Here is a 13,671-nt window from a genome sequence, read left to right as displayed (position 1 = left end):
AATTTTTTTAAAGGAATTTTAACTCTAAGGATAATTCCAAAAAGTTTTCTTTACTAGAGATCACCTGTGCTATCACCAATGGAAATTAAAGGAGTGGGGAGAAGAACTAAGAGAAAAACAAAGTCTTACCTGCACAAAAGTACCTGAATTATTTTGGTAATAAACAGAATAGTATTGTATAATCCCATTGGGTTTTGAAGGAGGATCCCAAAAAAGAATTATTGATGAGGAAGTGAGGTTTGCATAATGTACATCTTTTGGTGGATCACTGGGGGCTGCAGAAACACAAACAGTATTTATCTCCCCAAACATTGGTAATTATGTTTTAGATGGCTAGAATTTTAATGCTGCTGTTTAAAAAAATATATAGTTATGTTAAAAATAATAACCCCATTTTAATCAAGTCCACTAAGAGAGGGAAATAAACCTGACCAAGCTACTTTTTCACGTTTGGGGGAAGAAGGGATCAACAGACCTGAAGAACTTGAGGGTGGGGCAATAAATAATGCAGCGTAAGCCAGATCATGTCTCTAGGTGATATAATTGGAGTTTCCTACTACAAGTAAAAGAACAAACTCATCAAACACTGTTTTCTCTAACATAGTCATTGCCTAGGACCCAGAGGGCAACATTATAGCAAGACTGGTGTCATATGCCATGTGGAGACCTAATTAAGTAAGAAATTATGGGGGTATACAGTATACAAATAAGGGACAAAGGAAAATATACAGCAGATCTGAATATAATTCAATGTTGTACAATTATGTCAGTATTAGATTTGGGGTTTTGGTACCACTTAAAATAAAAAACATCTTAGTTAGGATTTGACATATGATCCTTTTTCTTTCTGAACAGAATTACATTTTTCATTAGCTTGTTTCCATGAGAACTTACCTCCCTCCGGCGTCCTAAAGCTAATAAGGTTACTTTTGATTTTTCCATCACCAAATCTTGTGCTTGCTGTGACATAAGCATTGTATTTAACATTATTTTCCAAATCTGCATATTCCAATGATGTTTCAGTTACATTAATAGCTTTCAATGATGACTTATCCCTAAAGAGAAAGATGATATACACATGTGTAATTACACATCTGCTTAAAGTGACAATTTTTTTAAATCACAAACACAAATCCTGAGTTTAATAATCAAAAGTCAACAAAATACACAAAGAGAACCTCATTCATTTCCCATAAATGGGGTGAACTCTAAAAAGAAATGATAAAAAAATCACAAATTATAAAATATTTTGTAAGAAATTTAAGCCTGCTACTTTCTTTCTTTTTCCCATTTATTTAGAATTTTATTTTCCCAAATTACACGTAAAATGATTTTCAACATCGATTTTTAAAACATTGTGTTCCAAATTCTATTTCTCCTTCCCTCCCCACCCTTCCTTAAGAACCTATTACTCTGAAGTACATTCTCAAAGGTAAGAAAACAAGTATAAATCTTGCATCAGAATGCTTGCTAGCTAACCCTTAACAAGTTATTTCATTTCTGTTAGCCTCAGTTTCCTCAACTGCAAAATAAAGGGTTGAATGTAATGGACTCTAAACTTCATTTTTTTAACCTACTGCAGATGAACAATGAGTCCTACAATTAAACAGAAGAAAGAAAACAGGTTGGATAGAGTTGATAGGAAGTAGCATCTTCGAAGGAAAGGACTGTTTCAATGTTGTTTTTATATCCCAAGGATTTAGCCTGTGCATTGTATACAGTAGGTGCTTAATAAATGCTTGATTAAAGGAATGAATTTCTTTTGGAAAATTCTGCAGTGCATTTAATAATTCCCAACTTCTCCTGAAAAAGGCCCATCTTTAACATCAATATCATTCTGACAATATTGTATGGGTGTGAGTTACAGAACCTGAAGAGGTAAGGTTTTGGAAGGAGAGGTATATGATGACTGTGAGTAGCCTGCAATACATTACCAGTGAAGAATTGTACAGAACTGTGTAATATAACATTAGAGAGATGCAGGACAAAAAAAGGAGGTAAATCAGTCATGAAACAAAAAAAGAAGGATAATGCAACTGCTAATGTATTTTATTGATATATACACACAAAAGCAAGAGATCTAAAGGACACTCCTACCCCCTGGCATATTAGGTGAAGCCAGTGAGGAAGATTTATGGAAAGACATCGGCAAGAGTTACACAGGATGGGAAGGCTTGAATGGATTGTGAACTGCACCACTAAACTAAGAATCCACGTCAATGAGATCCTGGACTCTTGAAATACTGACTCTTGTCAGTATTGTCACACTGACTCTTGTCAGTCAAATTGATACTCCTGAAGTGGATAAAATGGAATTTAAAAGCATAAAAGTCTGAATGCCACCCCTACCCTTGGTGTGTTATCTTGGAGCAAGTGATTTAGTGAATTGGGAGGGTTCAGTTTTCTTATTTCTAGAATAAAAAGGCTGAACTAACTGATCTCTTTGGTCCCTTCTTGTCAGGAGTGTGGTGGAGCTAGCTCAAGCAAACAGCTGATTGTTAAATTTTCAGTGTGAATATTTATACTCAGAAATTGGCAAATGCTAAAAATCGGTGCTTGGTTTATTGTTGTTGGTTATCTAGACTTAAGAATATGATGGAGAGGGGGCAGCTAGGAGGTGCAGTGGATAAAGCACTGGCCCTGAATTCAGGAGGACCTGAGTTCAAATCGGGCCTCAGACACTTGACACTTACTAGCTGTGTGACCCTGGGCAAATCACTTAACCCTCAATGCTCCACAAAAGAAAATAACAAAAACAAAAATAAAAACAAACAAAAAAGATAATGTGATGGAGAAAATGTTAATAATAGAGATTCAACTTAAAAATGTGTCATGTGCATAAATATAGTTTTAGAAAGCCAGCTGTTAAACATTTCCAGCACACCTTTGCTTCTAGATATAAAATCCTCTACACTAAATTCATCTGACAATATTAAGCATGTATTGAATGCAAGGCACTGTGTTAGAGACTGGGGATAAAAAAAATAAAAAAACATGAAGTGAAAAAGTGAAAAACATCTCTTGATCCCAAGTGGCTTACATTTTATTGAATCAAGCATTATATATGCCTTATAGAATTATACATCTTATTCTCATTATTATGGAAACTTCATTTCTATAGTATTGAAATATGTGTGGGTTAAAATCTTTATAGTGCACTGAGGCTTTATTAGGTGATTTTGGAAAACTTTTTGTTTTCAATGCCTCACGGAACTGAATAATAAGAAGAGGTGGTTTTAAAGGACATTAATAGTGATTACTAAAATAATTTATATCAGACATTCTTCAGTCTCTCATTTATTTAATAAATATTTATTTCGATATTAATATTTACAAAACACTGTGGTAGGCATTTTCGGAGATGCCAAGAGGAGTAGGATATATTCCCTGCTCTAAAAGGGGCATATAGTTCAGCAGAAGGAATTTCATATTCCTGGTCATTACTTTGTTCCCACAGATGCAGGCAAGACACTTTAAAAATGGGATTTTTAAAAACTGAAAAATAGTTGGAAAGCTCATCATAATGAAAAATTATTGAATCACTATATGAGATTGTAGACAGACTGGATCAGGCAAATGAGGCTCAACTGTCAACAGTTTCATTGGGCATAATTTTATAGATATGGTGGTGACAGCTTTCTTTACTATCACTTTTGTCATACTTTGGGATCTTTAAATAATTTTTATGCTGCATTTATCACTCTCAAAGCAAAATGATCTGATCTAGTAACTCTACCCAATTCTGTACTCTTTTCATTTGTCACAGGTCATCAAAATACTATGAATGGCTAATCAAATTTAACTCTAGAAAAACTGTGATCATGCCCTAAAGTAAACTACTTGTGGTATATTCACATGGAAAATCTCATTTTAAAATATCTTAAATATATATGCCTTCTGCCTGGAAAATTGACTAGAACACTAAATCTCCCTAGATCCCCAAAGCACTTAACATTTTAATAAAAAATGCAAAAGAAGAAGATAAAAAAATTGTTGTTGTTGCTGTTGTTGATATTTTAAATATAGTAAAACATCAATGTAAATTACTCTAATTTTTTTTGGTGCTTACATTAGTAGTAAAAGCAACTTCCTTAAATAGTATATCAGATAATAAGGCAGTATTATACAAACATGGTGGTTCTATTATTGTAAATTAGGAGAAATTATCTCTAAAGAAATGTGAGCAGATCTGTTTCACTTAAATTCTATTTGTTGTCTACAAATTTTCTGTTTTAGCTAGATTTTATGCAAAGCTCATACACTACAAAGAATACATTATTTACTAAGATAACAGAAAGTTCCTAGATGTGACAAACACCAAATAATTTTTAAAAAATGAAATAGACAATATAGTAACAGACTAGAAATACCTGGTCACTGATGTCAAAATTATTTCAGAATTTGTTGTCTGTTTTTACTAAAATCATTCAATGTTTAGAACAAACTTTAAAAAAAAAAATTCCAAGTTAGAAGAAAGGATAAAGATGACAAGGAATAAATAACGTGTCGTTATAGGCCTTCCAACCCAATCTATTTAAACATGCTAATCAAAAAAGGAAAAAAAGGAAGAAAGAATGGGAGGGAGGAAAGAAGGAGGAAAGAAAAAGAAGTGAATGAGGAATGATTATTAGAAAGACTGATATGGTGTTATATGGAAAATCTATAGAGTTCATCTATGCTGGTAAATATTTAATGACTGACTTCCCCCCCCCCCCAACAAAAAGATGAATGACATACTTTTAAGTTTAATCTACGTGATTAAAATTTTCTACATCATTTTCATGAGTCTAGACAATCAACAAAAAATAAATTAGTTTTCTTTTGTTTGTAGCATTCATTTGCAGTATTTTCCAATTTCTAAGGTATAAATGCTAACACCAAAAATCTGACAAATGGTTCTTGCAAGCTCTAATGAGCCAGATCTGGCAGATCCTGTCTATCTGTCTATCTATCTAGTTGAAAAGACAATACCAAAGACATGGATGATTTAAAAAGGAGGTAACCTGGTCGTGTAAGGGTAAGTGAGGGGATCACACACTAAATGTCATATTGGTACCAGGCATTACTAAAAAGAACCAGAGGATACCAGAGGCATGATACAAGAAAACATGACAGGCTAGATCAACAAAAACGCTAGCATTTATTTATATAGCACTTTAATCTTTCTTAGCATGCTTTACAAATAGTATCTCATCTGAATTTCTCAACAAGCAGAGGAAGTTGGTGCTATTATTATCCTCATTTTACAAATGAATCTGTATGAAGAGGATGGATCTAAAAGGACAAAATTCAGTAGCTATTTTTCACTTTCATTCCTTTTTTTTTTTAAATTTGAGGCTTCTTGTACAAAATGACTAATATGGGGATGCTTTACATGATTGTGCATGTATAAAATATATTGACTTCCTTTACTATCTCAGGGAAAGGGGGAGGGGAGAGAGGAATAAAATTTGGAACTCAAAACTTTAAAAAATGTTTAAAATTGTTTTAACATGGAAGCGCTGCATCCATGGCTTCAGCAAAGGCTCCTGCCTCTCCCGCCTTGCTCACTGGTCAGCTCCCCCAACTGCTCTGGCTTCTGACTGGGGGGCGCCGCCTGCCAGTCTAGAGCTGCCGGAACATTTCCGAATTGAGATCTTAGCAAAATAATGTCTCAAGGTCTTACTTCCCAGTTCCAAGAAGTCATCCGACAAGAGCTGGAATTATTAGTGAAGAAGGAACTTGAGAAAATACTTTCAACTGCACCACAAAATGAATCTGAGCACACTAAAAAAAGACCTTGAAGGATTTCGGAAGTTATTCCATAAATTTTTACAAGAAAAGGGACCTTCTGTGGATTGGGGGAAAATCCAGAGGCTTCGCACCTTCACAGAGATGAAGTAAGTTCACAAAGAATTCAGTGACTTAGGAAGAACCAGGTGAAGAGATTATAACTTGGGGATTCAAGCTTATCTGTACACTGCAATTGTATATTCTAAACCTTTGCCTCTTTTAGGAAATTCTAAATTGCCTAAAATTGGTATCAAATTAAGAGATATATAGAGTACAGTATTAATAAAGAAAAGAATCTTAAATGAAAAATAAAATAAAATTGTTTTAACATCTAACTGAGGAAAATATAAAATATATAAAAGAAATAAATATAAAGTTTTATAGATTTAAGAAACCACTTCACAAGTAAAGGATTGTTGGGCCCAAATTTAATATATGGAGTATTAATTGGGTGACTCACCAAAATATTGGGGTCCCAGAAATAATGAGGGACCTGTAGGTTCAAAGTTCCCTCCTCTCTAAATTGCCCTTTGATATATTTCTCCCAGGCCAATGAGAAAGGAGCCTTACAGCTTCTTTTCCACAAAAAGATCAAATTTTATTACTTGGGAATTAATTAAACAACAAAGATGAAATTAATAAAAAATAAAAAATAAGGAAATAGGGAAAAAGAAATACAGATAAATTCTCCTAACTCTAACCTAAGTCTATACAATCCCCAGATCATTTCCAATTAAGCTAATTCAAAGGAATGCAGGGTTTATATGTTCACTCAACACACCTGGGACATCTGCTAGTTTCTCACATCACCAGGGAAACTAAGGAGAGAGAGCAGGCCTGGGCCAGCAGGAGCTTTCTGGAAGGGGCTCCAGCCTCCCCTCAGCCAGTGTTCAATCTCCTTCCCCCAAAAGGGGAGGTCCTTCAAAAAGCTTATGTAAACAAATGCTGAAAGCTATCTTTACATGTAACCAGAAAATAATAAAATACTTTTATTTAAAAAAAAAAAAAACAGCTGCCTATGGAGAGTTCTCCTTCTGACCTCAGTAGCATAGTCACTTCAGGGCGGGCCAGGTGTGGCCCCTCCCAAATGAGTCAGCTAAAACTCCAATAATTTTTACCACAGGATGGAGGAGTTGTGATTAGGCAGTAGTTTGTCTCAAAAATTTCTCACAAACTAAATATATCAGCAGGATGGTGTGGTAGTCAAAAAAAATTAAGTCTATCTTGGGCTTCATTAAGTCCAGACATCATGCAGAGAAGTGTGTTTGGTTCTGAGCAATCCAGTCAGGAGAGACTTTGATAAGCCAGAGAACAAAGCAAGGGAGGACAACAAAAATGGTGACAAGGTTTGACTCCATGTTATGTGAGAACATTTAATTGAAGAAAAGAAGCCTCAGGAGAATTGGCTAGATCTCTTCAATTTTGCTTTCTTGAATCGTGTTTGGTGATGCAATACACAGATTGGTGGACCTACAGCCAAGAAGACCTGGGTTCCAATCTAGCCTCAGACACTAATTAGCTATATGACCTTGGACAAATCATTTAATCTATATTTTGGTTTCTTCATCTGCAAAATGGGCATAATAGTATGTATCTCATAGGGCTGCTATGAGGATTAAATGAGATAATGTTTGTAAACCATCTGCAAACCTTAAAATGCTCTAAAAATTAATTTATTTTTATTATTAAAGAGGACATTGACTTATTCTGTTTGACTCAGAACTCTATTTAGGCCTGATGTCGGAACACTTCCTAAAAATTAAAGACACAAAAATAGAACGGGCTTCATTGAGAAGTGATAGGTTCTCCCTTCTTGAAGTTATTCAAACAGAGGCTCCATGATCACTTCTCAGGTAAACTGTAGTGGGGATTCCTTCTGGGGTCTTGTTTCAATCAGATGACCTCTGAGGTCCTTCCCAATGCTCCAGTTATGTTTATTCTGGAAATACCTCTAGGTTAGTGAAAAAGTGTTCTTCTATGGAGATTTTACGGAAAGATATAGCCAAATATTACATAGGATGAGAAGGTATGAAGCGGCTGGGTTTTATAACCACGCATGGAATAGAAAAACTAATGAGATCACAGATTCATCAGAACAAGCTTATGGCTTGGACTTTCTCATTGAGGATAGCTAAGTAATAAATCATTATCAATAGATATAGATATAGATGTACTTGAGAAGTCAGTTTGACACTAATATGATTGAGGGCTGATGAAACTTTAGGGATAATGAGAAAAGAAGGGAAAATGATGTTTACTTTTCCTTTATTATACAGTGTGTTCCAAAAGTCTTAGTGCAGTCTTCAGCTATGAATGTTTAAATTTATTAACTATTAAGTTGAATTAAGGTATTAACTACTAAATTATTAAAGTTTAGACTGCTCTAAGACTTTTGGGACCCCATTCTGCTCTATGGCAAAAGGAGGCAGTTTTATAACTCCTAACAATCTGTTCCATTATCTTACTGTGAGCCTCTCTGGCTGCTGTTGGCTCAGGGACATTAATTGTCTCCGTCTGTGAAGCCTAGGATAAACTGAGCTATGGGAGATGATGTGGGGGCGGCTCCTTCCTTCTCTCCATTTAGTAATGTGCATTCCTCCTTATGCAAGGGGAGAATCAGGCATAACATCTGATATTTCGGAGGATGTATTCATGGAATAATTACGAACTATAACTAACCAGAGCAGATCTCAATTTGGAGGAATACAATAAAATCTTTAGGCCAAAAAAACAATCAATGCTTTGAAAGTGCTTGGTTGACATGCATTTGGCTGAGATGAGATCATAGATATGAGGCTCAGAATTTTCTCACTGCTGGAAAATTAAGAAACTGCTTTCTAGCAATTGAATAATAACAAAACAACATTTTTACATGGAAGTATCTCTCACACTGTTTTATCAAGAAAGGTTAAACAAAATTTTTTTCCATATTTGTTAAGTATGGTAGAGATAGCAGTCCTTTAGACAGACTGATCTTCAGATTGTAGACATAACTAGAAGGAACCTGGGAGGTCATCAAATCCATTCCCCTTATTTTTTTTTTCAGGTGAGAAAACTGAGGAACAGAGTGATTAAGTTGCCTTACCCACAGTCAGATAGTTGGTGTTTGAGGAAGGATTTGAACCCAGGTCCCTCTGACTCTAGATCCAGGAATCTGTTCATTATTATCTCAAAAGTCAGGTGAGTTAATACTAATTGGTTTGAAATTGAAATGACTAAACAAAAAGGCAAGAAAGGTCCCTTTGTGATTGATCACAGAGCATATACTTTTACCTCCAGTTAGGAGTACATGAGAATCTTTTCAGAAAGATGAGTGCTCTTTTGATATATTTTAAACTCAATTTCCTTTATTGACTGTGTAGCAGCTAAGTTGTGTACTGTGGAGACAGTGGTGGACTTCCAGTCAGTAATGCCTCCTTCGAGTCCAAATACCTCCTCAGATCGTTCTCTCAATCTCAGTTTTCTCATTTTAAAATGGGAACAATAACAGCACAGGGTTCTTATGAGGATCAAATGAGATGACACATGTAAAGTGCTTAAGCACTATATAAATGCTAGCTATTGTTAAGAATACTCGCTGTTTTTTTCATGATACATTCATATGATTTGCTTATCCCTCAATGTTCTATTCCCCAGACCAAATGCTTTGGATTTCTCTTTTAATTACAGGAACTGGGAGTAGGAATAGATTAATAATATTAACTGTTTTGGTGGAAATGCTCTGAGTTGATAAATTATTTTGAACTTAACTAATTAATTAAAATGCTGTGGGGAAAAAAGGAAAAAAACCTAGAAATAAAGTAGGTGAGGAATGACTAAAATTGTGGTATATGGCTATGATAAAATATGACTGCACTGTAAGGAATGATTCAAGTGAGAAATTCAGAGAAACATATGAAGGCTTACATGAGCTGATGCACAGCAAAATGAAGTAAATTCTAGAAAACAATATAAACAATGACCACAACCCCTACCCCCAAGCAATCAGCTGCCAAGTCTAATTGATTCTATTTCTGTAGTAGCATCTCTTGGATTTGCCCTTTTCTATCCACCCATATAGCTACCATTCTAGTATAGATCCTCATCACACCTTACCTAGACCAGTGTAATAGCTTCCTAATTATTTCCTCTACTTCATTTTTCTCCTTTCCAATTCATCCTCCACACAGCTAGCCACGTAATTTTCCTAAATCACATGTGTAACCCTGTCAATGCCCTACTCAATAAATTCCATGGGATATCAATTGCCAGCACAGATATAAGTTCTTTTGCTTACTTTTTAAAGTCCTTCATGCCATCAAACTTACTTAGCTTTCCAATCTAATTACACATTTCTACCTTTTTTCTTCCCTCTTATATTCCAGATAAAGTAGTTTTCTTGTTCATCATACATGGGATTCCATCTCTTCTCTAGATCTTTGCACTCACTGGCTGTCTCTCATACCTGAAATGTACTCCCATTTCACCTCCATCTCTTAGAACCCATTGTTTCCTTAAAAATTATTCAAATATTGCCTTCTTTGTAAAAAACTTTCCCAATTACCCTCCCTGCCCATACCCTGGTAATGGTTTCCCAATAACAAATAAACAAAGGATAACAAAACTCCTTCTATTTATTTGCATATACTGATTTATGTATATGTTGCCTCCTCAATAGAATTTAAATCCTTTGAAGGTAGGTAAAGTTTTGTTTTTGTATCTTTTATTAAACAAATGATTAAGCAGTGATTTATTGATTTTGTAATATCAATATTAGGACTCTGGTCCTATTGGCTGTGAATAACTCATAATATTTTGCCAGGAATCAACCATACCAAGGCTTTTAAAGGTGTTTTTTGTTTGTTTGGTTTTGGTTTTGGGGGCTTTTTTTTTTCTAGAACCATTTTTTTTCCCTCTCGGACGTAAGCTGATGCTTCCCAAAATAAATGTTGGCAAATAATTTTTCAAAATTTCACTTGAAAATCTAGGGTAGCAGATCCAACAAATGTCATCTAGCTTAATGATATACCTGAGGCAATTGTAGAATGAACCAGAGTCAGAAAATAATTCAAGTCTCCTGTCTTCAAATATAGTAATTTGTCAATTTTCTTCTCCTTCTCCTTCATCTTTTATTTCCCCAATATATTTCCTTCACTACCAGTTTTGTAAGGCTATGCCAGTCCCTGTACACAAGTCACTCATCTTGCCACCATGCCTCTGTATTTGCCGTACCGTCAAGTGAAATTGCCTACCCAGCTTTCCCATCGATCATCCATCTTTTTAAATTCCTGTCCATCACGCATCCTTTTGGAAATCGATGAAAATTCACTTTCTCTAGGGAGTTTTCTAAATTGCCCCTATCCCAATTTATTTATTCATTCAAAGTTTTCTCAGTCTCAAATACTTAGCTTATGCAAATGCTTAAGCTACACAGGCGTAGAAGACAGGGCTTTTACTTGTCTCATAGGATAACCCACGCCTCTAATTCCAAAAAAAAAAAAAAAAATTTCCAAATAGTTGTCTCTAAGGTCCCATCCCAATACCTCACTGAGACACAGAAGTGTACTTGGTTTCCTAATGACTTATGCCAACTGAATATCCACATTCCGGCAGACCTTATGAAGGTAAAAAAAAAAAGCATCATGGGCTTAGATTTGGAAACTATCTTAGAGCCCATCTAATTTTTAATTTAATTTTATTTTTTTGGTGAGGCACTTGGGGTTAAGTGACTTGCCCAAGGTCACACAGCTAGTAAGTGTCAAATGTCTGAGGCTGGATTTGAACTCAGGTCCTCCTGAATCCAGGGCCAGTGCTTTAACCACTGTGCCACCTAGCTGCCCCAGAGTCCATCCAATTTAACCCACTCATTTTATAGGTTTAGAAACTGAGGCTTAGAGTATAATTGATTTCACTAAGATCCCTCAGGCTGTAGATAAACCATATTTGGTGCTTTTACCAAAGTATGCTATTGAGTTCATCATCACTACAATCTTCTTACTGAAATGCAGAAATACATAGTAACTGGTACTTATACAATATTTCATATATATTATATGTAATAAATATATATATATGCATATGTATATGTGTGTATCTCATGTTAACCTTATAGTGCCTATCAGGGGTGTTCAAATCCTGGGTCAATCATTTTTCACCTCAGTAATATTGGGCAAATTCTTTCATCTAAAACTCTAAATCTGGAGTCAAGAATACCTGGATTAAAATTCTCCCTTAGTTGCTTACTAATGTCATCCTGGGCAAATTCCTTAAGTTTCCTGAGCTTTAATTTCCTCATCTATAAAATGAGGGGGTTAATGGGCTCTGCGATGTCTTCCAGCTCTGTTCTTTCCTATGAGAGTTGGATTAGCTCACCTCCTGCTCCACACTTATGATTCTGTTATCCTCAATTTGCAGTGAGCAAACTAAAGCTCAGAGAAAGTTTAAATGACTTGCTTGTCTTCACAAGGATTATCAGTGTCAGATATGACAGATTTGATGGTAGGCTTCCTGACATCAGGCTCATAACTATGCCACAGAATGTCCCAGCAATAATATTGGATTGTAATATCCTTAGAGAACTCTGTGTCTTTCATATTTTTATGAATAGAAATTATACTAAAGAAGATACGGTCCCTTCTGCTTTACCACTAAAGCTTAACGACCATTAGGCCCTTCCATCCCCCTGTAGCTGACTCTTCCTCTCTCTAATGCCTCCTCTGATTAAAATACGGGCTCCTTGGGGGCAGGGAATGTTTTGCTTAATTGTTTGTAATCCTAGCATTTAGCACAGTTCTTGGCATCTAGTGAGTAACAAATGCCTCTTCTTTCCTTCTCCTTCCTTTCTTCTTTTTCTTTCTTTCATTCATTTATTCATTCATTCATTCATCTTCCATAAAGAGTTTACCAAGTGTCTATGGACCAAGTAGATGCTTTAACTTTAGCTAACCTCTATCCCAATTGAAAAGATATGATCAATTCTTTAGCAGCCCAATCTAATATACAATTGGGATCTTTCACCCCATTACCTTCTCAGTCAGAGAATCCGTTGTGCTTGTTCAGTTGTTCCGTCATGCCCAACTTTTTGTGATCCTGTGGACCATATCACACCAATACTGTCCGTGGGGTTTTCTTGGCAAAGATATTAGAGGGATTTGACATTTCCTTCTCCAATGGATTAAGGCAAATATAACCCAAGTGACTTGTCCAGCCAGGGTCACACAGATAGTAAGTGTTTGAGGCTAGATTTGAACTCAGGTCTTTCTGAATCTAGGCCTAGCACTCTATCCAATTGAGTCACCTAGCTGCCTCCAGTCAAAGAATTAGAAAATATTTTATAAATCTAGGATTAGATTAAAATTAAGTACAATCACTGATGAAAAGCAAATATTTCTATGATGTTGAGAATATTAATAAATGAAATGTAAAATAAGAGTGAGAGACACAAATAACATCAGAGACAGCTGGGTGGTACAGTGACTAAAATACTGGGCCTTGTGTCAAAAACAACTGTGTTCAAATCTAGTCATAAACACTTACTATCTGTGTGACCCTGAGCAAGTCATTTACCTGCTATCTGCCTCAGTTTTCTCTACTGCAAAACATAGATAGTTAATATCACCTACCTCCCAGAGTTGTTGTGGACAGCCAAAGAGGTAATATTTATAAAGTGCTATCACAATGACAAGCACATATTTGTTATTTAATAAATGATTGTTCCCTTTCTATTATCATGTGTAAACTAATTAAATTAACATTGAAAATCATTGTAATCCCAATAAACTAAAAATAAAATGCAACAGAAATGCACAAATGTGTATATATATACACATACGTACATATATATACATATATGTATATATAATTGATATAAAGGACTCCAGATTTTTAAAAGGAAGTCAATAGTTCCAGTCCCTATGGTTA

At 35.2% G+C, this 13,671-nt stretch overlaps 1 protein-coding gene across 1 annotated transcript in view; it reads right to left on the bottom strand.

The window, feature by feature from the left end:
• PTPRQ (protein tyrosine phosphatase receptor type Q) overlaps nucleotides 1–13,671 on the bottom strand; it is a 287,252-nt gene that overhangs the window by 181,970 nt on the left and 91,611 nt on the right. The window contains 2 exon segments of the mRNA XM_043967695.1: nucleotides 130–275; nucleotides 895–1,055. Of these exon segments, the coding sequence (XP_043823630.1) occupies nucleotides 130–275; nucleotides 895–1,055 (307 nt within the window).

The sequence above is a fragment of the Dromiciops gliroides genome, chromosome 5, assembly GCF_019393635.1.
Source record: "Dromiciops gliroides isolate mDroGli1 chromosome 5, mDroGli1.pri, whole genome shotgun sequence".
Classification (NCBI taxonomy): Eukaryota; Metazoa; Chordata; class Mammalia; order Microbiotheria; family Microbiotheriidae; genus Dromiciops; species Dromiciops gliroides.
Note: the sequence above shows the minus strand (reverse complement) of the source record. Positions and strands in the feature narration are given on the sequence as shown.